Source organism: Kogia breviceps, chromosome X (genome assembly GCF_026419965.1).
Source record: "Kogia breviceps isolate mKogBre1 chromosome X, mKogBre1 haplotype 1, whole genome shotgun sequence".
NCBI classification, from domain to species: Eukaryota; Metazoa; Chordata; class Mammalia; order Artiodactyla; family Physeteridae; genus Kogia; species Kogia breviceps.
This window is the reverse complement of record NC_081330.1, coordinates 108,779,250-108,805,798: the sequence shown is the minus strand read 5'-3', so window position 1 is coordinate 108,805,798 and position 26,549 is coordinate 108,779,250. Positions and strand designations below refer to the sequence as shown.

Here is a 26,549-nt window from a genome sequence, read left to right as displayed (position 1 = left end):
TTACGGAGCACAGGCTCCAGACGCGCAGGCTCAGCGGCCACGGCTCACGGGCCCAACTGCTCCACGACATGTGGGATCTTCCCGGACCGGGGCATGAACCCATGTCCCCTACATCAGCAGGCGGCTTCTCAACCACTGCGCCACCAGGGAAGCCCTAAAATTTAACATTTTTTAAATTGAAGTATAGTTGATTTATCAAATGGATGGACAACAAGGTCCTACTGTACAGCACAGGGAGCTATATTTAATGTCCTGAGATAAACCATAATGGAAAGTATTTAAAAAGAATGTATATATATATGTATAACTGAGTCACTGCTGTACAGCAGAAAGTTTAACTATTTTTTTTTTATAAATTTATTTTTGGCTGAGTTAGGTCTTCGTTGCTACGCACGGGCTTTCGGGCTTTCTCTAGTTGCAGAGAGCAGGGGCTACTCTTTGTTGCGAAGCGTGGGCTTCTCATTGCGGCAGCTTCTCTTGTTGTGGAGCACGGGCTCTAGGCGCACGGGCTTCAGTAGTTGTGGCACGTGGGCTCAGTAGTTGTGGCTCACGGGCTTAGTTGCTCCACAGCATGTGGGTTCTTCACGGACCAGGGATCGAACCCGTGTCCCCTGCCTTCGCAGGCAGATTCTTAACCACTGTGCCATCAGGGAAGTCCAAGTTTAACATTTTTAGTACTATCCTTTGACATAATTCATTTTCTTTGTAATCCTAAGTATTTGCTGCATTATTCTGAGAGACTGATTCTGAGATGTCCATAGGATTCATCAGACTGCCAAAGGGGTTTGCACAAAAGGAATTTCAAGACTCCTTGCAATGGGTTATTACCCTAGACTAGATGTATTTAATCACTGATGGGCAATTTATTACCTATCAGTGAATAAACATTTAGTGCCCTAAATTTTATCTGGGGACAAGGAAGAACTAGTTCTACTGATTGCATTTAAAGGGGCAGCAGGAGCCAACGATAAAGTCACTTTATATTTCATACCATGCTCATTCAATGTGACAGTTACATATATAATGTATCTAAAAGGTGAGATATAATTGGGGGTTTATAACGATGTTGATTTTTCTGGAACTATAGAGCCTCCTTATAGAATGTAAGTTTCTTGTTGAACTTTCCTTACTGTGTACAGAAAAATCCCACACCAAAACTCAGAAATATCTCCTACTTCACTTTCAGGTGCTTCTCTGATCACAGATTTCCACTTGACTTGGTACAAAGTCTTCCACACAGCCAAATGGGAGTGGAGAAGATAGAGCCAAGTCAACCTACAAAGATAATTTTTGTTTATGTTGCCTAGGTTTTTAATATTTTTTGAAGCCCTACTTAAACCCTGATGAACCTTTTCGCAATCAAATTAGTGGTTAACACCTTAACATTATAAATTAAAGTTACAAATTTGATTTTGGCAGGTTCATTGGAGAGAGTGGCTAAACTTGTGAAAATAGCATATGAGTGTAGCCCCCTGCTCGTTCCTTAAAGATGTACAGAGATGTGTTACCTGTTGGCAAATGTTTTCCTTGGCAATGAAACAGTATGGAACAGAGGATTTTCTCATTGCTTGTAACTAAAGTTTTTCTTTAATTGAATACAAAAATACTATGCATGTAAAAATAATAAGGAAGTTTATTTTACTCTATTTTACACTCTTCTGCCCACAGCTCCTTATGTGTGCTTCATGGTGAACTGCATGTGTGTGGCCCCTGTGCCTTCATAACTTCGCACAGAGCATCTCTAGCATCATATCATCCATTGTGACTGGGCCGATGATGGGCCTGAAGAACAGTTCGGCCAGGACATTGGCATTGATGAATCTCAGCAGGAAAAGGGTGCTGTTCAGTTCGGCAAATCTGGCCTGGTACTCCCTGTGTGTCACCCTGATGTGTTCACGGAGTATCCGCTGTGTTCCCCACTGAAGTCCCTGGATGTACTTCACGCACTGCAGACCTGGTAGGTCTGGAGGAGAAAAAGGGAGAAAAATCTCTTTGTTAGAAACAGCTCACTCTGAGCCCTTTGCTAGCTTTTTAAATAGATCCATTTCTGCCCCCTTCCCCAATTAAAAAAGCACTCAAGCTTCCTGGTTAAAAGTTCTTTTCAACAGCAAGGATAAAGTGCCAAACCACTTCTAAGGTTTCAGGAGCAACGCTTCCAAGAAGGAAATATCATGTAATTATTCTTATTTAATATTCACTATGTTTGTATGCTCACATTTAAAAACTGCTGGCCCTGAGCCAACAAATGCACACTTAATTCAGTATGACAGTAGAATATAGTTTAATGAATCATTGCTCCAGTTCACTATGTATGCACGTACAAAGAAATTAAAATTATTTCAAGAAGTGTGCACCTTTTACCTATGGGAAACAGGCCTTAGTATAAAGGCAAGAGGTTTTGCTAGGTAATATTTTACCATCCTCCCTTGAATTTCCCACCACTGTAATGATTACAGCCCATGGTGGTAAACTTCACAGCCACCAACTGTGACTGACAGTCTCATTTAAATTATTTGCCTGCAGGCTGATTTTAGTCTAGAGTCCCATAATAATTTAAGAGATACCTCTGGCCACTTAGCTCATTGTACCATGATTTCTGTACTGGGGAGGTTTTTAAAAAAGTGATTCAAATGCGCATTCCAAAAGGTTCTTTAAAAAAATAAAGCAGTCTTTGAAAGCATTGTCTTACAGCCATTAGAGGGTTAAAAAGTAAACATGAAAACATCGATTGCAACATGGTACAAAAGTTACTTTTCAAATAGAGATTGCATTACCTTCTTGCAGTATAGTGTGATATCCAAGTAAAACTGAATGAAATGCAATGCAGGAAAGATTAAATGCCTCTAAGTTTTATAAAGAATGTGGTAAGAGGAGGCTGCTTTTAAAAGTCCTTTGATCCTCCATGATAGTAATATTACTGTAAAATTCTTTAACTTGTATTTAAGAAATTACCAATTTACCATTCGGTTTAAATGATGTTGATTATTGTAATCACTTTCCTTCCCTTTTTCTACAAAATCCAACAGAGAAGTATTTTAAAAGCATGCTAATCATCACAGAGTAACAGAACCAGCCAGTGTTCTTTAAAAAAAAAATAATAGCAATAGGCGAGTCATTTCTAGTAGAGGCAAATATCAAATCTGATAAATGAGAACAAAAATAGAGCAACATCTCTAATCCATATTCCAATTCTGATTACCCCAGTCCACGGATTACCATCCCCTCCTACCTACAGCTCATTATCCAGGCTTGAGACCCAATTTTACTACACTTGGATTCCATTCATGAGGGTAAGAAGAGGCTTGTGTGAAACCACCAGAAATCGGAAGCTCCACCAGGTCTAAATTCATGGCTTATTAAAACTTCATCTTGTGAACTCCACTTTTCTCTGCTTTCATACCACACTCCTCTTTTCCCATTATCCCCTAAAAGTGTGCCCCCCCCAAAAAAAAAGACTTGCCTTCAAAGTAAAATCAAGAAAGAGAAAAGGCAGATAGATGGACTCCATGGGAGGCGGGAGGGAAATGTTTAAACATAAAAATCAGGGGATACAAAATGATAAACAGCAAAGAGAGGCCACACACTTAGCAGGCATTTCTTTTTCCCAGATGCAGGTATATTTATGTTTAAAGCACACCCAGCTTAGCTGGTTAAACTTATTTGAGAGAGGATTCAGAAAAGCAGAGCAAGAATAAGGGATGCAAAACAGGGTGGAGGGAAAGAGGGGAACTAGCGGAATGTAAACTTCTGAAAGCTGAGCCCTTGTCTTACCTTTTTATTCCAACAGAACAAAGCACATGGTAGGTGTCTAATAACACAGATGAAGGAGCGAGAAAACACTGTCTTCCCAATGAACCACCTGAGGCACTTATTATGGATGCAGATTTGCTGACCCTGCACCAGAGCTACCGAATCAGAACTTGCAGAGGAGGGGCCCAGAAAGACTTTGAAGGACCGCCTTCCCCGCCAACACCACCAAGTGCACAGGCAGGTTTAGAAAACAATGATACAAGCAAAAAGTAACCTATCATGATCACTGGGATGAACTGAGGTCTCTTAAGTCCTGAAATGTGAGGTCTGAATGAATTATTAGCCCATTAAATCCTGCTCTATACCCCTTCAAAAATGCTAGGCAGGAGGCAAGGACATGACCCTGAGACTCCTGGTGTCAGGAAAAAAGGATGTGGAGGGAGCATGATAAATACTCTCCCAACTCAAGCTGCCTGGAAACTTCCTGCCCACTTGTGACCCTTCTGGGAGGATGCTGGTTGAAGATGACTCTAGTAGTAGGACATACTCGAGACAAGGTGCTGGGCTGTCCAGGGAGATGTTCTCCTATGATTCGGTTGCCTGTGTGGGGCAGAGTGTCCAGCACCCAACAGACAACCTGAAAGTGTGGTGCAGCAGACATCCCCTTGGGCCCAGGAGACTGGAGACCCATGCTCCACAACTCACTGGCCATTTATTTTGGAGTAAGGTCACTTGGGACTAGACTACCTAACCTGCCAATGGGATGAGGAAAGGGTGAAGGGCAAAGTCTAAAGGCTCTAAAATACAGTGCTCCTGCGTGCAGTGCCTAACATGTCTTTCTCCTACCCCTTTGCTAACCTGATACTTACACTTAGATGATGAGACAGTCCAGCTGCTTAGGACCATTAAAATGACCATTCAGAGACAGACACATGAAACACTAAGTCCAGTGTCCTGTCTGAGAGTGTCCCCAGGGGATGGTGTCTCTGTGGGTCCTTAACAAATGTTTCCTCTCTTGCCAGCCTTAATAGACTTCCTCCAAACAAAAGGTTCTAGTACATTTCAGAGCTGGGTTTCAGAAAGAGACGTTGCAAAATTTGCAGCGAACACAAACTTTTTTTTTAAAGCTACGCTACTGGATTTAAAAGATTTGAGAAGGAATAGCCATGTCCCTGAAAGCACAAACTTTTCTGTAGTAACAGAAAGGTGTAGAGAGATTAAGTACAAACCTCAACAAAAAAAACCTCTCGGCTGAGTTTCTGGCAGCACCCCACCCACGAGGAATGGTTTCTGGAGCTCCACCAACTCTGCTGAGTTTGTCATGATTCCTGACTTGTGCCCCGCAAACTCCCCTAACGATGAAAACTCTTCACGTGTCTGTGCCAGGGGTAGGTACTGCCCAGTGCTTGTAGGAGCAGAGAAAAGCCAGAGCCGAGGCCGGCGCCCTTACCCGGGTTAAAGAGCACGGTCCCCTTGAGGTAGGCGTATTCCTTGGTACTGATGTCCAGGCTCCAGCACTTGGCGAGGAAGCCCTTGATGGCTTGCACCTCTGAGGCCAACGGCAAATGCTCGGCCTCCGGCGGCAGTACCAAATGTGGCTGCGGCTCGTCGCCCTCCGTCTCCCGCCGCCTGGTGGTGAGGATCCTCTGCAGCAGGCTGGGCTCGGAAGTCTCCACCGTCTCAAAGTTCAAGCGGTCCTGGGCCAGCTCCAGCATGAGTAGCGGCGCCCAGCAGCTGCGCACCAGCACCAGCTGCTGGTCCAGGGGCAGCACCTGGAAGCAGGGCAGGTACTTGACGAAGCGCAGCGTCTTCAACAGGCCCGACGAGGCTCCCTCGCAGACCACCTGTGGACTCTTCAGGGCCACCCGCCGCTGCGCGCCGCACGAAGGGTCCCACCAGGGGGCCCCCGGCTGTGCCTCTGGAGCCACGTGCGTTTGCTTTGCGCTTGTGGGCACGTTGCAGAGGATGCCGCCCTGCCACGGGTGGTCTTCACCGCAAAAGCAGCAGCTGCACGGGAGTGCCAAGGCCCGCCCACGCGGCAGCTCCTCTCTGCCCCCCAGCCTCTGCGCGCAGTAGGAGCGGTCCCACCACGCGCCCCCCGGCCGCGCCTCAGGAGCTTCCGGAGCCACGTGCGTTTGCTTTGCGCTGGTGAGCAAGCTGTACAGGATGCTGCCCTGCCGCGGGTGGTCTTCACCGCAAAAGCAGCAGCGGTACAGGAGCGCCACTGCCCGCCCACCCGGAAGTCCCTCTCTGCCCACCGGGGGCTCCGAGCCACAGGAGCAGCCCCAGCACGCGACCCCCAGCTGGGCCTCGGGCGCCTCCGGAGTCTCCTGGGTTTGCTTCGCGCTCGTGAGCATGTTGTAGAGGATGCTGCCCTGCCGCGGGTGGTCTTCACCGCAAAAGCAGCAGCGGTACAGGAGCGCCATTGCCCGTTCACCTGGCAGCCCCTCTCTGCCCACCGGGGGCTCCGAGCCGCAGGAGCAGCCCCAGCACGCTCCCCCCGGCCGTGCCTCGGGCGCCTCCGGAGTCGCGTGCGTTTGCTTCGCGCTCATGAGCATGTTGTAGAGGATGCTGCCCTGCCACTGGTGGTCCTCGCCCGCCATGGCCCGCGGTGCCCGTAGCCCGGCTCTGTCCAGTGACCGCCGCCTGCGATCTATTTATACCGAACGCGCACGCACGCGCGTCGGCCGTCTCCGCCTGGGCAAAGGCGCGGAGGCGGGCGCGGCGCTCTGGTGTGTTAGCCCGTGACCTCGGCGGTTCGAAAGGGGCAGATGCTCCTTAACAGCTGAAAATGGAAGAGGAGCAGAGCCGTGGGAGCTCCCGGAAACTTCCGTCGTCCTTGTTCTCATTACACCCTTGCCTGCGTCTGGAAGACAGAGCTGAACGCAGGGAGCAGGTATTTGGGGGCACTGTTCCAACTTTCTCCATTGAACCCTGGCGTCTAATTGGCTCCCTTTACTGGGAGGGCAGGGCTACCAAAAAGGGGAAAAATCTATTTCTACGCCATATGTGCAAACTTTCATTAAATGACCAAACTTTGTATGACTTATTTTGTATATGGATAGGGAGGTCTCATTATAAGGGACGTTGAAAAATATAGACCATGGACCTGCAGTATCAGCGTCATATGGGAACTTGGTAGAAATGCCCAATCTCAGGCCCCAACCAGACCTTCTAGCTCTGAATCTGCATTTTAACGAGGCTCACAAAGGATCTGCGTGCGCCTTAAATGTTGAAAAAGCACTAGTCTAAGGATGCTATCATAAGCTTACTGTTTAATTCAAGTAATATTTATGAGCGCCCACTCTGTTGTAGGTGTTGTGTTAGAGAGCTGGGGGCAGCGACCAGGTTATAAAAGTGGCTAATATTGGGGAATATAATAATCACAAGGAGCTAAAAAGTTGCTACAGTGAGAACTTTGGATTCTTCTAGAGATAGGGTAGATGTGCAATTAACATTTCTTCTCCCACCGTTTCTAAGCGAATAATGAGAAGCACAGGTTTCAGGAAGCCTGCATCTTTTGTTCTCACTTGCCACACAGCCTCTTTCCTCGAGCTCCAGACACTCAGTGAGATCAGTGGGTAGCTCCACATCACCACCTGACCCTTGTGTAACTAGCTGTTTCACCAACCATCTGGTTAACTTGAAGTCACAACCTTTTAGCCCTCAAATTTCATATCTCTCAAATGGGAGGTTTATTTAGTGATCTCTTGGGTCCATGACTGAAAACATGGAGCAAGGAAGGGGGGCTGGTGTGTACCAGCTGGTATAGGATCCCACTTCTCTCTCTCTCTCTCTCTCTCTCTCTCTCTCTCTCTCTCTCTCTCTCTCTCTCTCTCTCTTAGTTTCTTTGAGGCCTGGAATTCTGAGCATAAGAGGAAAAGCTAGGTGACGCTTATTTTGCATTCAACCTGTAATTTTATTTTGCCTGTGAGAGGCCCTATAACAGTGCTTAAATCTCTGCTCTGGCACCAGATTGCCTTGATTTTAATTCTGGCCCTGACACCTTGTGGCTCCGTGGCTTTGGGCAGTGTATTAGTTTCCTATTGCTGCTGAAACAAATTACCACACCTTTAGTTGGTTTAAGGCAACATAAATTTATATTACAGTTCTGGAGGCCAGAAGTCTGAAATCAGTTTCACTGGGCTAAAATCAAGGTGACATTCCTTCTGAAGGCCCTAGGGGAGTCTATATTTTCTTGCCTTTTCCAGCTTCTAGAAGCTGCTTACATTCCTTGGCTCCTGGCCACATCACTCCTGCCTCTGCTTCCGTCTCCTTTCTGACTCTTATAAGGATTTTTATAATTACATTGGGCAAATCCAGATAATCTAGAATAATCTCTCCATCACAAAGTTCGACATTAAATCCCATTTGGAAAGTCCCTTTTACCATGTAAGCTAACATCTTCCCAGGTGCTGAGGATTAGGACATGAACATCATTGGAGGCATTATTTAGCCTTTCACAGGACAGTTACTCAAGCCACCTGTGCCTCGATTTCCTTATTTGTACAACGTGGACAATAGTCTCTGTGAGGTAATCCTCCTCCGTGAACTAATTCATGTAAAATGTTTGCTTGGTACACAGTAAGTGTTGGATGTATCAACTATTATCTACCCCTTTTTAAGATAATGTGGGATAACTTCAGGGTTAAGAGGTAATATAACCCCAGCACCACCATTATTCTCTCTCTCCTAGGGAAGCCTATCCTCACTCTCCACCCTGAAGCTGTCTCATTTTATTCTGCATGTCCACATCTCTTGGCCCAGATTCAGAACACTGGATGGGTCACCTGGTCCACAACAATAATATATATTGGAAATGTTATCTCATTGTCCCCTTCATCATTTGCTGTTTCCAATATTCAGGCTACTGTTTGGGGTACTGTTACTGCTGCTTCAGCAATGTCCCTGCTTGATGAACCCACCAACCAGCCTCGCTGAAAAACCCAGCCTGCCTCAGTCCCCTCCTTATGTTGCCAGTGCTAGTTACTTCTTATTGTGTTCATTTTATTTTCTTCCTAACAATGATCAGAACTGGGTATGATTGATTGATTTAGTTATTTGATGCTTGTTGATTATCTCTCCCAACTAGTATAAAAGTCCCTTGAGGGAAAGGAATTAGCCACGCTGTAGCCCAGCAACTAGAACAATGTCTGGCATACACTAGGTGCTCGAAATTATATTTGTTGGCCAACTGTATCTTTAGCCGTAGAGAAGAAGGCCGTAGCTCCTACTCTCAGCACAGAGGGCAAGTGTTCCCACACAACTGTGGCTGCACTGAACCTGGAGGAAGAGAAGTTAAGAGGCCCCGTTGGACTCAGAGCTTTCTGGAGGCCTTTTTAATTTTTTAAAAAAATTTTTATTGGGGCTTCCCTGGTGGCGCAGTGGTTGAGAATCCGCCTGCCAATGCACTTTTTCATATTTATTTCCATTATGGTTTATTACAGAATATTGAATATAGTTCCCTGTGCTATACAGTAGGACCTTGTTGTTTATCCATCCTATATATAATAGTTTGCATCTGCTAATCCCAAACTCCCAGTCCAACCCTCTCCCACCCCCCTCCCCTTGGCAACCACCAGTCTATTCTCTGTGTCCGTGATTCTGTTTCTGTTTCATAGATAGGTTCATTTGTGTCACATTTTAGGTTCCACACATAAGTGATATCATATGGTATTTGTCTTTCTCTTTCTGACTTCACTTAGTATGATAATCTCTAGTTGTATCCATGTTGCTGCAAATGGCATTATTTCATTCTCCTTTTTTTGGCCGAGTAGTATTCCACAGTATATATGTATCATATCCTCTTTATCCATTCATCTGTCAATGGACATTTAGGTTGTTTCCATGTCTTGGCTATTGTGAAGAGTGCTGCTTTGAACATTGGGGTGCATGTATCTTTTTGAATTAGAGTTTTGTCTGGATATAAGCCCAGTAGTGGGATTGCTGGATCATATGGTAGTTCTATTTTTAGTTTTCAGAGGAACCTGCATACTGTTTTCCACAGTGGCTGCACCAACTTACATTCCCACCAACAGTACAAGAGGGTTCCTTTTTCCCCACACCCTCTCCAGCATTTGTTATTTGTAGACTTTTTGATGATGGCCATTCTGACCGGTGTGCGGTGGTACCTCATTGTAGTTTTGATTTGCATTTCTCTAATGATTAGTGATGTTGAGCATCTTTTCATGTGCCTATTTGAAGCACTCCCCTGCCCCTTTTTTGATACACAGAGTGCTACACGTGCTGTGGTAAAGTTACAAGAGAACTAGGTTGACAGCCAGAAGACATGGCTTTGAGTTTGGACGCTTCCACTCTAAAGATATAACACTGAAAAGTCATTTAACTTCAGCCTTCACCATTATGGAATGGGGAACAATTCTATAAACCAGTATTAATGTGTACAGCCTTTTTTAAGTCATTCAAGGGTTCTTCTTATTTCTCTCTCAGTACAGCCCTTTACAGAAATGTTTGCTGACCTCTTTGCTACATTGAAAATATAAAGCAACTTAACACTCATTAAGTTCACAGTTATGAGAACTTTACACTCATCCACTTTCTAATGATTTAACATTGAGCAAAGCATTTAGCACTATGTTAGCCTTTTCAGCTATGAAACCAGAAAAAAATGCTATAAACTATTTCAATATATGTATCCTTGCCATGTATAATTCAAGGGTTTTTCTAAAACTCTTTTATCAACTATATATTTTTTAAATCCTAGTAACTTAAATCCATTTTTTGTGACTTTAATCATCCACACCTCGCACATATTTGATGCTTTTGACTTTGACTTTCAGGCATTGTCTCAAATTGAAACTTCAGTGCAGTGCCAAGAACCATGAACTTGTAATATATTGGTTATAATTCCTGTTCTTTCCCAGGAGCAGTCTTCTGACTTTCTTACTTGTGCTTTTCTTGAAGTTGCGATCTTCTGTTCGCAACTCTGAAGGACTTTCTAGGTTCTTTGAATTGACTGTTTTGAAGAAGAGATTACCTGCTTGTCCTTCATAAGTATTCATCCTTGGAAATGTCAGGAGAAAACGACTTCATCTTTCCACTTTCAGTTTTTTTCCCTGAACAAATAGCTCCCGAGAAACAAAATCTTCCAAACAAGTGCAGAGATTCCCGTCAGGTTATGCCAGCCTGCTGGTTGCTACAGGTTTAGTGAAGACATAACCTTCTAAGGCAGGCACAGGCTTCTTCATTTGATTTGTTCTGTGTCCTCAGGTCACCATGACAGCTAGACAAAAGGACACTCATCACCTGCACCTGTCATGTGCTGAGTTTGTCCACAACTTAAATTTGGGTATTTATACTGAGTCATTGTTTGATGACCTTGGTCAACTGGACACCTGCTCTGTAGAATCCATTATCTGTTCCAACTCATGGTGGGAGTAAAGCTGCTCTGCCTGCCTGAATGTAACCTTCAACTTCAAAGTAATGCAATTTTCACTAAAGGATGGAGGAGTGAAGTACAGGTGGAGCTAAAGCCGGGTAAAATTGTAAAACTGAACTTTGCACAGCAAGCGGCTCTTGACCTGGAAGGCATGGTGATCTGAAACCTGATAGGAATTATTAATCCAGGCTTAAAAGAGCTGGAATGCCTCAGAATTCAGTTCCTTCAATAAACAGCTGACAGGGAGTAACAATAGTGTTTTCCTTACTTTTCAATGTATATATTGGGTAAACACTATTGTAGAAAAATAGTGGCTGATAAAATCCAAGAGATAGCCTCTCTCCTATTCCTTTCCAAGACCCAGAATGTTGAAAGCTCTATTTATGGAAGAATTAATAGGCTTTAGCTGCTGATTCATGAAACCCTTAGAGAAGATCAAGTCATCATTATTTATTTCCTTCAGATGAGCTACAGAGAAGGTAATCCATTGCCTTAGGGGTCACATAGTTGCTGAACTGGAATAATGACTCATACGGTAATTCTGAAATGTTCTAAAATCAATTTTCTAAATCAATCAAACAACCACTCCGTTCAAGGAAAAACGTTCATCAAATCAATTAATTTTATTGCATCTACCAATTTTGAATACATCCCAGTACCAGATGTTGATCAAATTATCTAGTTAATAAATTCAGTTGACTGGTGGGTTTCAGAATGATTGCCCCATTGGTTAGCAAGCTATTAAAATTGGTTTGACTGGTAAATTGGGAAATCGTTGCTCTATTGGTTCACATAGCTATGTCCCCTAATGGTGATGGTAATTTTAGTTACAGACTCCCCGTGTATTGGGATCTGGAACTGGAGTAATATCTCTCTTCCTGGAAATAGCTTTCTTTTCTCCATAACAATTATATCTAGGGTGCCTTGTACATTCCCTGGCATACTAAAGGCACTCAACAAACACCTGCTTAATGAAACAGAGTGAAGTTTCTTCTGCATCTACAAATCCTTTAACTTCATTAGGTTGCCCAAACTTTTCTTCTTTCCTGTCACTGTATGGGTTTTAACAATCTTGCCAGCCCTGGTGGAAAGACCCTAGGTCCCTTTTGCCAAATACCAGCTACCTGTTTTATTTTATTTTTTAAAATTTTATTAGAGTATAGTTGATTTACAACGTTGTGTTAGTTTCAGGTGTACAGCGAAGTGATTCAGTTATACGTATATTCATTCTTTTTCAGATTGTTTCCCCATCTAGGTTATTATAAAATATTGAGTAGAGTTCCCTGTGCTATATAGTAGGCCCTTGTTGGTTATCTATTTTATATATAGCAGTGTGTGTATGTTAGTCCCAAGCTCCTAATTTATCCCTCCCCCCCACGTTTCCCCTTTGGTAACCATAAGTTTTTTTTCAAAATCTGTGAGTCTGTTTTTGTTTTGTGAATAAGTTCATTTATATCACTTTAAAATTAGATTCCACATGTGAGTGACAGCATATGATAATTTTTTTTGTCTGACTTGCTTCACTTAGTATGATGATCTTTAGGTCCATACATGTTGCTGCAAATGGCGTTATTTTGCTCTTTTATTTGGCTGAGTAACATTCCATCGTATACATGTACTACATTTTCTTTACCATTTCTCTGTTGATGGACATTTAGGGTACTTCCAAGTCCTGGCTATTGTAAACAGTTCTGCAATGAACATTGGGGTGCATGTGTGTTTTTGAATTATGGTTTTCTCCAGATATATGCCCAGGAGTTGGATTGCTGGAACATATGGTAGTTCTATTTTTAGTTTTTTAAAATATTGTTTTTAAAGCATACTGTTCTCCATAGTGGCTGCACCAATTTACATTCCCACCAACAGTGTAGGAGGGTTCCCTTTTCCCCACACCCTCTCCAGCATTTATCATTTGTAGACTTTTGATGATGGCCATTCTGACTGGTGTAAGGTGATACCTCATTGTAGTTTTCATTTGTACTTCTCTGGTATTTAGCAATGCTGAGCATCTTTTCATGTGCTTTTTGGCCATCTGTATGTCTTCTTTGGAGAAATGCCTGTTTAGATCTTCTGCCCATTTTTTTAATTAGATTGTTTGTGTTTTTTTGACACAGAGCTGCATGAGCTGTTTGTATATTTTGGAGATTAATCCCTTGTCAGTCACTTTGTTTGCAAATATTTTCTCCCAGAGGGTTGGCTTTTCGTTTTGTTTATGGTTTCCTTTGCTGTGCAAAAGCGTTTAAGTTTAATCAGGTCCCATTTGTTTGTTTTTATTTTCATTACTCTAGGAGGTAAATCCAAAAAGATATTGCTGTGATTTATGTCAGAGAGTGTTATGCCTATGTTTTCCTCTAGGAGTTTTATAGTGTCTGGCCTTACATTTAGGTCTTTGATCCATTTTGAGTTTATTTTTGTGTATGGTGTTAGAGAATGTTCGAATTTCATTCTTTTACATGTAGCTGTCCAGTTTTCCCAGCACCACTCATTGAAGAGACTGTCTCTTCTCTACTGTATAGTTTTGCCTCCTTTGTTGTAGATTAATTGACCATAGATGCGTGGGTTTACTTCTGGGCTTCCTATCCTGTTCCATTGATCTATATTTCTGTCCTTGTGCCAGTTCCGTACTGTTTTGATTACTGTAGCTTTTTAATATAGTCTGAAGTCAGGGAGCCTGGTTCCTCCAGCTCATTCTTTCTCAGGATTGCTTTGGCTATTTGGGGTCTTTTGTGTTTCCATACAAACTTAAAAACTTTTTGTTCTAGTTCTATGAAAAATGTTTTCATTTTTCTATGAAAAATGTTTTAACTGCTCTGATTTCTAGCTTGATAATCTCGAAAATGAGAGTAAATATATTATCTGTGTTTACTTCACAAAGTTGTTGAATATATGAAATGATTGACAATACCTCATGTGAATTATTACAGTTAGATTACAATTTCTTTAAGTCAGAAGCATCAGACTTTGTGAAGTGATATATTTCCCAACTAAATCAAATGTGTGCATTTGAAACTCTCTGTACATATACATCTAAAGTGCATTTGAAATAAGGGATCCCGCAGTTGATAATAAGTCATTCAAGTTTGGAGTTAAATGCATCTAACATTAGTAGTGCCAGAAAGCCTGCTTGCTTTCTCTGAGAAATTTATGAGGGTTACAACTTCTCCACATCCTCACCAACATTTCTTATTTTCTATTTGTTTCTTTCTTCTTAAATTATAGCATCCTAGTGGGTGTGAAGTGGTATTTCATTGTGGTTTTTATTTACATTTTCCTAATGATCAGTGATGCTGAGAATCTTTTCATGTGTTTAGTGACCAGGTATTTGAATATCTTCTGTGGAGAAATGTCTATTTGAGTCTGCCCATTTTTTAAAATTCGGTTGTTTGTAAGAGCAGTAAGAATTCTTTGTATATTCTAGATATTCATCTCTTGCAAATATTTTCTCCCATTTTGTGGATTGTCTTTTCACTTTCCTGACAGGTCCTTTGATACACAAAAGTTTTAAATTTTGATGGAGTCAAATTTATTTTTCCTTTTGTTGCTCGTGCTTTTGTTGTCACATTTAAGAAACTACTGCCTAATCTATGGTCACAAAGATTTACATATATGTCTTCTTCAAAAAGTTTTATAATTTTAGCTCTTACATTTATGTATTGATCCATTCTGAATTAATTTTTGTATATGGTATGAGTTAGGGGTACAAAATCATTTTTTTGCACGTGGATATCCAGTTATCCCAACACCATTTGTTGAAAGACTGTCCTTTTCTCAATGATTGGTCTTGGTACTCTTGTTGAAAATCAGTTGACCATATATGTAAGAGTTTATTCCTGGAATCTCAATTTCATTCCATTGATCTGTATGGCTATTCTTATGCCAGTACTGTACTGTTTTGGTTACAGTAGCTTTGTAGTAAGTTTTGAAATCAGTAAATGTGAAGTTATCCAACTTTGTACTTCTCTTTCCAGATTGTTTTGACTATTTGTGGTTCCTTGTAATTCCATACAAATATTAGGATTAGTTTGTTCATTTCTGAAAAAAATGACATTGAAATTTTGATAGGGATTTCATTGAATCTTTAGATCAGTTTGGAGAGTGTTGCTACCTTAACATTAAATCTTCCAATCCATGAACACAGGATGTCTTTCCATTTATTTAGGTCTTCTTTAGTTTCTTTCAACAACGTTTCATAGTTTTCATTGTGTGAGTCTCACACCTCTTTGTTTAAATCTATCCCTAAGTATTTGATTCTTCATGGTACAACTGTAGATGGAATTTTCTTAAGTTTGTGTTCAGATTGTTCATTGTTAATTTATAGAAATACAGTTGATTTTTTGTATGTTGATCTTGTACCCTGCAACTTTGCTGACCTTGTTTATTAACACAAATAGTTTTTTTTATTCTTTATGGTTTTCTGTACATAAGATTATATCATTGATATGATCTTAAATATGATAGAGACAGTTTTACTTCTTTCCAATTTTGATACCTTTCATCACTTTTTCTTGCCTAATTGCCCTGGGTAGAACTTCTAGTACACTATTGAATAGAAATGGCCAGAACAGACATCTTTGGCTTATTCCTGATCTTACAGTAAAAGCTTTTAGTCTTTCATCATTATTATGTTAGCTGTGGATTTTTCATAGGTGCTCTTTATCAGATTGAGGTAGTTCCCCCTCTATTCCTAGATTGGTGAGTGGTTTTTTTTTTTATCATAAAAGGTTACTGGATTTTGTCTAGTGCTTTTTCTTGATCAACTGAGGTGATCATGTTGTCTTTTTCCTTCATTCCATTAATATGTATTACATTAATTGATTTTTATATGTTGAACCATCCTTATATTTCTGGGATAAGTTCCACTGGGCATGGTGTATAGTCCTTTTAACATGCTACTGGATTACTTTTGCTAGTACTTTGTTGAGGATTTTTGCATCTATATTCATAAGGGATATTGGTCTGTAGTTTTCTTATGATGTCTTTGTATCATTTTGGTATCAGGGGAACACTCATAAAGTGAGAATAGAAGTAGTCCCTCCTCTTCTGTTTTTTGGAAGAGTTTGAGGAGGATTTAATGTTAACTGGTATTTAAACATTTGGTAGAATTTATTAGTGAAGCCATTTGGTCCAAGACTTTTCTTTGTTGGAAGTTGTTTGCTTACTGATTTAAACTCTTGGCTTGTTATAGGTCTGTTCAGATTTTTATTTCTTACTTAGTCAGATTTGGTAGTTTGTGTGTCTAAGAATTTGCCCATTTAATTTAGGTTGTCTAATTTGTTGGTATATAATTGTTCATAGTGTTCTCTTATAATCCTTTTGATTTCTGCAAGGTTCGTAGCAATGTCCCTAATGTTATTCCTGATTTTACTAATTTGAGTCTAGTCTCTTTTGTCCTTCGTCAGTCTAGCTAATGCTTGTCAATTTTGTTCATGTTTTGAAGGAACCAAGTTTCGATTTCAGTGATTCTCTTTATCATTTTCCTGTTCTCTATTTTATTTATCTTCACTCTAATCTGTATTATTTCCTTCCTTCTACTCGTTTTGTGTTTAGTTTGCTCTTTTTCTGATAGCTTAAGGTGTAAACTTAGGTCATTGATTTGAGATATTTCTTCTTTTGTCAATGTAAGAATTTACAGCTATATGGGCTTCCCTGGTGGCGCAGTGGTTGAGAATCTGCCTGCCTATGCAGGAGACACGGGTTCGTGCCCTGGTCTGGGAAGATCCCACATGCCGCGGAGCGGCTAGGCCCGTGAGCCATGGCCGCTGAGCCTGCGCGTCCCCAGCCTGTGCTCTGCAATGGGAGAGGCCACAACAGTGAGAGGCCCGCATACCGCAAAAAAAAAAGAATTTACAGCTATATATTTCCCTTTTAGTACTGCTGTTGCTATGTCTCATAAGTTTTGGTATATTGTACTTTCATTGTTATCTATCTCAAATATTTATTAATTTCCCTGGTGATTTCTTTTACTCATTTTCTGTTTAAGAGTGTGTTAAAAAAAAGAGTGTGTTATTTACTTTCCACATATTTGTGAATTTTCCAGATTTCCTTCTGTTACTAATGTCTAATTTTATTTCATTGTGATCACAACAGATATTTTGTATGACTTCATCTTTTTAAAAAATTTATTGAGACTTCTTCTGTGGCATGACATGTGGTCTGTCCTGGAGAATGTTCCATGTGTTCTTAAGAGGCATGTGTAACATGCTATTGTTGGAAGGTGTGCTCTGCGTATGTCTGTTAGGTCTGGTTGATTCATAGTATTATTAAGGTCTTATATTTCCTTATTGATCATCTGTCTAGTTGTTCTAGTCTTTACTAAAAGCAGAGTATTGAAGTCTCCAAATATTATTGTTGAACTGTCTATTTCTTCCTTCAATTCTGTCAGTTTCTGCCTCATATATTTGGGGCTGTATTGTTAGATGCATGTATGTTTATAATTACTATATTTTCTTGACAAATTGACCCACTAGTCCTAATGGATTAATCCAATTACATTTAATGGAATTACTGATAAAGAAGGACGTCTGGGGCTTCCCTGGTGGCGCAGTGGTTGAGAGTCCGCCTGCCGATGCAGGGGACATGGGTTCGTGCCCCGGTCTGGGAAGATCCCACATGCCGCGGAGCGGCTGGGCCCGTGAGCCATGGCTGCTGAGCCTGCATGTCCGGAGCCTATGCTCCGCAACGGGAGAGGCCACAACAGCGAGAGGCCCGCATACTGCAAAAAAAAAAAAAAAAAAAAAAAAAGAAGGACTTCTGTCATTTTGCTTTTGTTTTCTATGTGTTTTATATTTTTTCTCCTCAGTTCATCTTCTGCTGTCTTCTCTTGTGTTTAGTGGTATGTTTAATGTACTATTTTGATTCGTTTCTTGTTTTACGATGCATTTAAAAATGATTTTCTTCATGGTTGCTTTGGGGATTATAATTAACATGTTAATTTATAACAATCTAGTTCACATTAATACTAACTTAAATTCAAGACTACAGAGAGATGGTTCATGGTTTTAAGGCATGGGGAACAGGGTAGCTTAAGGTTGTATCTCAGATGAAGGTCAACTCAGAAAAAACTGAGTAGTGTGAAGAGATAAATCCAAAACAGTACCCAGGCAAACTAGTGAAAAGTAATTCTAAATCAAAGGATTCTCTAAGTGACTCAGGAAGGATGATTTGAAGGGAAAGCAGGAGATTCCTAAAAGCATAGGTAGGCAGATTACCAGACCCTTTTAAAACATAATAGGGGGGGGCTTCCCTGGTGGCGCAGTGGTTGAGAATCCACCTGCCGATGCAGGGGACATGGGTTCGTGCCCCGGTCCGGGAAGATCTCACATGCCGCAGAGCGGCTGGGCCCGTGAGCCATGGCCGCTGAGCCCGCACGTCCGGAGCCTGTGCTCCGCAACGGGAGAGCCCACGACAGTGAGAGGCCCGCGTACCACAAAAAAAAAAAAAAAAAAAAAAAAAAAAAAAAAAACATAATAGGGCCCTTTATCTCACTCATAGGTGACTGGACAATTCAAATGGTTTAAGCTACTTGTAGTCAACTCAAATTATTTTTTGAGAAAAGATAATATATTGAATATAAGTAAGTCTGTAATGGTTTGAATTTTCTATTTCGAAACGTCATTGAGAAAATATTGGGCAAACAGTACACTGTCTATGCATAAGGATATACTATCACATTCTACCATAGAGAGAAACTCTGTACCTTTTTATCACCCACTTATGCAAAAATGGCAGTAACCAGTACATTTGAAGGGCTAATGGAGTCATTATATTTTAAAATGTACATCAAGAGTTTTTTTCTAACAGAAATTCAGAATGAGTTTTAAACAAATATCTTACCGGGATGGAAGGGGGTGCAAAGCCAGTATGTATCCAAATAGTATTTGGTTACTTCCAAGATGCAGATCCATAATCAATGTATTTATCATCAAAGACTACTGGGAGGGAGGGAGGAGGAGGAAAGGAAAAAGTAGAAGGGAGGGAGGGAGGGAGAAAATGAGAGCCCTCTTCCCTAAAGTCAATTCCAAGGGATAAATCACACAAAGTTTTTAAATAATTTAAATAAGTGTTTTACCTCCCAGGTCAACTATGAAGAGTATGTTGAGGTTTGTTATTGGTGTTGTTACAGTACTTCAGTATTTGTTATTCTGTGTGCACATGTGTGCTGTTAAAGCCTAATGAGCCAGAAATCACCAGAGACAAGCCTAGAGTCGGACATAATCACATTTATTGCCTCAGTGAAGTGAGTGGGGGGGGCACCCCAGAGAGACTGAATTGCCGCTCTTAACAAGAGGAAAGAGGGAGGCATCTTTTATAAGGTTTGGGTTCCTGTCGAAGGATTCAGTGGAGGGTGTCAGCGAAGTGGGGATTCTGAACTGGTTAGTGTTTCTGAGGTGGCATCAGGGAAAGCAGGGATTAACTAAAGGTTGGTGTTGTCATGACTCAAGGGCAGTTTAACAGTTGGGTATCCCCAGTGGTAGAAATAGCAGAGTGACTTGGGAGCATTATCGGTAAGAAAGCAGTAAAAATTCAAATCAGGGCAGGGGGTGGGGAGAGTGGTTGCATAGCCTTGAGTGAACCAGTGTTTCCTGTTAATTTTGCAACTACTGTCTGTTTCTATCCTCTCGGTATGATTAACAACAGAGCTGTTTTTTTTTCTGTTTTAATCCAAGGCAGTTATTTTCAATCTCAGACAGATTTTCATTATTTAGCCATTTGTTGAATGTCATATATAATTAAGAGCTTGTTTAGTTGTAAATGACATTAAGTCTTTAAAGGTACTCTTTATTACAAAAGCATAATGGTAAAGAAATTTCTATTCCTTCGGTTCAATTTACCTTCTCTTTTTTTAATGATTTTTAAAATATTTCTTTATTTATTATTTATTTATTTTTGGTTGCATTGGGGCTTTGTGGCTGTGCACGGGCTTTCTCTAGTTGTGGCAAGCAGGGTCTACTCTTCGTTGTGGAGCACAAGCTCTAGGCGTGCGGGCTTCAGTAGTTGTGGCACACAGGCTCAGTAGTTGTGGCACGCAGGCTTCAGTAGTTGTGGCACGCAGGCTTCAGTAGTTGTGGCACATAGGCTTTGCTGCTCCACAGCATGTGGGATCTTCCCAGACCAGAGCTCGAATCCGTGTCCCCTGCATTGGCAGGCGGATTCTTAACCACTGTGCTGCCAGGGAAGCCCTACATTCTCTTTTAAAAAGTGACTAGGAAGTAAAAGTCTTTACGATCTCCTTCTCTCTGTCTTCATCATTGAATCTTAGGGGACATAAAACAGGAGGGTTAATCAAGTTTTGCCACCAGCATCTATGCCATGGTTTTTTAAACCTTTCACACTAGTAAAGAGCTGGTTTCATATAAAGCTCACTCATAAATAAATTGGCCCAGGGTATCTGCAAATTCCTTGAGGGCCAGGATCTTGTTATATTCACATTTGTACCCCCTCTTGCTTAACACAAGACCTTGTATATGTGACTCTCCATAAATATTTGCTGGATTGAATCCTATTTGAAAAAGAACTTTGAGAGCACTACATAAAAGATTGAATAAGAAGGAGAGAAATATTGATCTTAACTGTACCTGGAAGTATGTATGTCATCTTAATGCTTTACCAAAAGCAAAGGGATAATCAGGCTCGAGAGACAAAACCATGTTCTTTTTTTCAAAGGGAAGTGAGTTTCCACATAGATTAAGAGAAGTAATGTCCTATCCTTTACTGAATGCCTTCAAATCATGTCTTAGTCATGTTTTATTTTTCTTGCAATCTATCTATATAAGATAGAAGTATCTACCAAAATATAGAATTATAATAATGATATTCATCCTTATTAGTTAGCATATTAACCATTATAATTATAGTAACTATATTCAACCTGTAACTTAGTATTTATTTTAGAAACATAAAATTTTCCCTGAACACAATGAAGTCTATTGGTAATAATGGTAACCTTTGTTATTTTTTCTCTCTTAACAATCCATGCCTGTGATATGCAGAACATTAGATAATAGTTTGTATTTGGTTTGGTTCATTTTTTTAAAATCCATTTTTCAAACCTGCTTGTTTGAAAAAATGAAAAAAAGCTTTTCTTCGAATTGAGCCTATCCACAGTTTGAACAGCACATTTATATTATGATTCCATTTATAATTTACGTTTGTGTGTGTGTCCAATAAGAGGAGAATGTATGAAGAGCTATGAGAGTTAAGACATCCAGAGAGCTCTTTGATCTTGGGAACACTGAGCATAATTTCGTAGAGGCTGAATGTGAGCTGGGTATTGAAGAAGGAGATGCTCTTTTTTTTTTCTTTTTTAAACTTTAGTTTTATTTTATTTTTTGTTTTTCTTTTTAGTTCAAATAAGAATTTTTCAGCTTCTGGAAAATCAACCTAATAACCCAACTGAAAAAAAGAGTAATACATAAACCACAAAACTAACTTATTCGTTGGTATAGCAAAGGGCATAGCATAGCTTAGGATGTCTAAAACTTTAGACTGTCAGGAGTTGAATACATGTAATTAACTAATCTTTTTTTTTTTTTTTAAACATCTTTATTGGAGTATAACTGTTTTACAATAGTGTGTTAGTTTTTCCTTTACAACAAAGTGAATCCGTTATACATATACATATGTTCCCATATCTCTTCCCTCTTGCATCACCCTCTCTCCCACCCTCCCTATCCCACCCCTCTAGGTGGTCACAAAGCACAGAGGTGATCTCCCTGTGCTATGTGGCAGCTTCCCACTAGCTATCTAATTTACATTTGGTAGTGTGTATATGTCCCTGCCACTCTCTCACTTCATCACAGCCCACCCTTCCCCCTCCCCATATCCTCAAGTCCATGCTCTAGTAAGTCTGTTTTATTCCTGTCCTACCACTAATCTCTTCATGACATTTTTTTTCCCTTAGAGTCCATATATATGTGTTAGCATACGGTATTTGTTTTTCTCCTTCTGACTTACTTCACTCTGTATGACAGAAGGAGATGCTCTTTTAATGGGCAGCAAGGCTTTTCTCAGGCAGGGGATGATGTGAATATTGGGTGGGGATGAGACATTCCTCAGAATTTCAAGTTTTCCGGTTTGGTGTGGAGTATTTTTAAGGTTAATTTGGGTCAGATGTAGTAAAGGGCAATTTTAGTTTGGATTCCCCTCAAACTTGACTCTGAGACAAGGACTTGGGTGCTTGCAGTTTGTTTATTTGGGAATTACTCTCAAGAAGTGTAAATGAAGAAGTGAGACAGTGAAGGGAGAAAAGCACCAAAAGAGGGTTCATTGATGAGCAGGTTACCTCTGTGGGTAACTGGGGCCCAATCCCTTTGGGGATTCCCCTAGTTAGTAAGCCATATGGAACACAGTGTAGAATTTATTCCGCTGGAGGAGGGGGAAGCTGGGGCGTTTATCTTTGAAGTCTCATTCCACATTGGATGAGGATTGAGGAATAAAGCTTACTCCAGCCCCAGACTTCTGAGTTGCTACTGCAGGCAGCAAGTCGAACTCCCAGGTTGCTGAGGAAATCCCTTAGAGAGAGAAGGAGAAACACAGGGGCTCGAGATGAAAATTTGACAACAGGTTGGGAACTGTGTCCACCTGTAGCTTCAGGTGAACTCAGGATAGCTGAGAATATATGGGAAGGAGCATCAACAGAGTCTACCACAAAGGCCTTGAATGCCAAAGTGAGGTTCTTTCAATAGATGATGGAACTCTTGAGACTACCTGAGAAATATGAAGACAAGTGTATCAGGAAGATACATATTGAATTGCTTAGAGGATAAACACTGGAGGGCAGGGTGACTAGACGTGGAATATAATTTATGCAGTAATAGTTAATCAGGTTTTGCATTACTTGTGGTGTAGGTAAAATGGGTCACAGTGGGAATGAAGAGAAGAAATACTCTGGGTAAAGTTTCAAGAAAAGGTGTCAGATGATCATTCCTGGGCTCATAGGATAGAGAGAGGGCTGAGAAGGAATATGAACTTGGAAACTTTCTCTTAGTAGTATATAGGGCTTCCCTGGTGGCACAGTGGTTAAGAATCTGCCTGCCAGTGCAGGGGACACAGGTTCGAGCCCTGGCCCAGGAAGATCCCACATGCTGCGGAGCAACTAAGCCCGTGCGCCACAACTACTGAAGCCCGCAAGCCACAACTACTGAAGCCTGCAAGCCACAACTACTGAAGCCCGTGTGCCTAGAGCCCATGCTCTGCAACAAGAGAAGCCACCGCAATGAGAAGCCCATGCACTGCAACGAAGAGTAGCCCCGCTCACCGCAACCAGAGAAAGCCCGCGCAGCAATGAAGACCCAACACTGCCAAAAATAAAAATTAAGAAAAAATAGAAGAAGTATATAGATAACTTTTTTGAGCCTAAATCATTTGGAGATTCATAGAAAGCCAGAGAATATGCACTGGGAGGTGGGGAGGGATGCAGAGAAATGACAAAGTTAATTTTTATCCAGTCAATTCAGAATTTTAGGAACATTAAGAAGTCTCTGATTCCTTCCAGTCTCATTTCCACCTCTGGGACAGATTCTGGTTTGAGTCATAGTTCTCAATTTCACTATCCTTTAGAATTATCTAAGGAGGCTTGTAAAAATCCTGATGTCCAAGCCTCTTCCCAGGCCAGTTAGACTCCAGGAGTGATATCCAGGCTTCAGTGGTTTTTGTGAAAGCTCCCTGGATGATTCCATGATTGAGAACCACTGGGTTATAGTCATGAAGTATTTAATAAATTCTGTTTTAATCCTCAACATCAAATTATCAGTTCTAATTCTGGTTTTGTCTTGTTCCTGGGTTTTTGCTTTTTCCTGGAAGGAATTACCTGTCTTATTCAACCACTATGGTAACTGTATCCTGCTGCCTTTATAACATTCCCAGCAGCCAAATCCTCTCTTTTTTGCCAACCTTCTCCAGCCTTGAACAATATCGGAACTTTAGTCCTAAGGTTAAAGCTTTGTTGGCGGGCTTTTCTAATGCCAGTAGCCTGCCAGCTTGAATGTCTTGGTCAGAGTCCCATGCCCTATCCCTAGCCAAAAGAAGTCTCTAATACAGCTAAAATTCCTCCAAAGTTCACAGCTAAAGTAAGGTTTGTTTTTCCTGATTTTTAAAATCATGTTATGTTTTTGTTTTTTCCAGTCATGTAATGAGAATCCAATATGTTTTCCTTTTCTGGAAGGGCCGAGTGAAGCTTTACTTTAGATTTTGGGAAATGTAAAATTAAAATGTATAAAACACTTGCTATCAAGAAACTGAAGCGAGTTGACAAGGCAGACCATGTCTTCCATCCTGCTCTCCGACTGCCACAGAAGATACTGAACCCCAAAGTATCCACTTGTCTTGTATCTGGATCAACCTCACCTCTTCCCTCTAGCTTCAGTTTATGAGGCGTTTGTCTCTTTCCCCAACCTAGTCCAAGCCCTTGTGCTATGGATTTCACATTTTCCTTCTTCCTTAGTGATCTTACTTTATTAATTCACTTCTCTCTCCAATTACTTAGATCTCTAAAAGGCTATTTTTATCTTCCACCTTTCAAACAACAAACAGATGAAAAACAGACGAGTGCTAATCTTTGTATTTTTTGGCCCTACATTTTCCTTTAGGCCATGTTAGCCTTTCTCCTTTTATGCACTGTAAAAAATGGTTAAAAGAGTTGTCAACACTCAATAAATTTACTTTCTCAACACATTATGGTCTGACCTATGACAGCTCTTCTTTACTGAAACTGCAGAGGTTCCCAGGGACCTCCCAGTTGCTAAAACTAAATGTTTGTCTCTCTGATGTCCTCCCTACAAATTTTAACAGTTGTCCTTACTGTCTACTAGATGGAGTGACATCATTTTCTTGCCTCTCTAGCCACTCTGTGTCAGTCTCCTTTACAGCCTTAGGTCCCTCTACTCTTGCCGTAAACCTTAGTTTTCACTACCATCCCAATCTTGATACTCTTCTAAACTTCATAGATTTTCCATGAGTTAATTCTTGCGTATTGTTGATTCCAAGATCTTTATATCCCACACAAATATCTTGTCCACATCCCAGGTCTGCGTTTTCAGCCTCCTTCTGCATGTACCGTAAACACCTCAGATTCATCCAATTAATTCCCAAGCCATTGTCCCTGGCTACTGCCTCTACTGAACACGCTTGGGAAAAGATCTCCAATGCTCTCCTAGTTGAAAAGTCCAATGGACATTCTCTCCTTAGAAAATAATTTTGACTTCCAGGCTTCTGTAGTCTCCTGTGTCAGAAACTTACTCTCGGAACATTTCTTCTCTCCCTTTTCCACACTTCTCTCTTTCCAGCTTGCTTTGTAGATCTTTTTATTACTCCAGATTCTCACCTGGTACAGTTCACAGTTAGGTCGCATCTACCGAGGGGACTCCTCGTGCCTGGAGTGGTGGAGAAAGAGCATGTGTAATGGAAAGAAAGTTATGTTTCAAGGTATTAATTAAGGAAGTGGTAAGAGGATGATGCTGGCGTGACCCATGGTGAAGGGATGTAGAGTCTCTGTTTAGGCTCTCGGTACAAGTGGGAACACTTTTTGAACCAAATGTAATGACAAAGTCACCACCTCCAATCCTCAAGTTTTTCTGAACCACACTGAGTCATAGCTGTTAAAAGAAGACTAAGGCAAGAACCAAATATATTACAATTTACTATTTATTTGTGAGTCACTTGAAGACAGAACTCATTCTTTCATCTCTGAATTACCAACATCTAACACACCACCTGATCATTATAAAAAACAAACCAAAAAAAAATATTTTGAAAACAAAGGAATGACTCCAAAGCCCTCAGGGGCCAGCTAATGAGACATTTGTGCTTTTCAACCTATAGAGCCTTCAGAAGCTCAGCAGCCAGAGGAGAAAAGTAAGGTGGAGGGTGCACCCACTGGTTGATAATTTGCAAGGTGGGCCCAATGGAAGGTGAAGTAAGTAGAACTAAAAGGGATGTTTTTAAATAAGATGGGTTGGGCTCCAATACATCCTGTAGAAACATGCGTTGGATAGGTAGTAAAATTGCAGGATGTGGTCAGAAGGGAAAATTCAGAGTTTCCAATCTTGGGTGAGGATAGTTCTGAGTAGTGATAAGCCTCAATTTGTGGCTATTCCACAGTCAATTAAAGCTATGAGGAGATGAAGTAGAGCAAACACCTAGGATACCAAGTGGCTGGTCAAAGGGTGGCAACAGAGATGGGGAAGAGCGCTATGATCCAAGTGCTAAGGAAAGTGTGAGAAGTTTCTATCCCAGAGAAGTCGTATGGCACAGTGATTAAGAGTGCAGACTCTGGATTCAGAAGTGAGGTTTAACTCGAACTTCTATCATTTACCAGCTGTATGTCCCTAAATAAGTGACCTCGGGCAAACTTTTTCACCTAGCCAAGTCAAAATATTATCATCTGTAAAACAGAGATAAATAG

The 26,549-nt window shown here is 41.0% G+C and overlaps 1 protein-coding gene across 1 annotated transcript; it reads right to left on the bottom strand.

Moving 5' to 3' along the window:
• Positions 1–1,615: 1,615 nt before the first annotated feature.
• Positions 1,616–6,498, bottom strand: NR0B1 (nuclear receptor subfamily 0 group B member 1). The gene is made up of 2 exons (XM_059050515.2): positions 5,201–6,498; positions 1,616–1,963 (listed from the first exon to the last, which is right to left on the bottom strand). The coding sequence occupies exons 1-2, from the start codon at positions 6,351–6,353 to the stop codon at positions 1,719–1,721; spliced, it is 1,398 nt and encodes a 465-aa protein (XP_058906498.1). The 5' UTR covers positions 6,354–6,498; the 3' UTR covers positions 1,616–1,718.
• Positions 6,499–26,549: the final 20,051 nt, after the last annotated feature.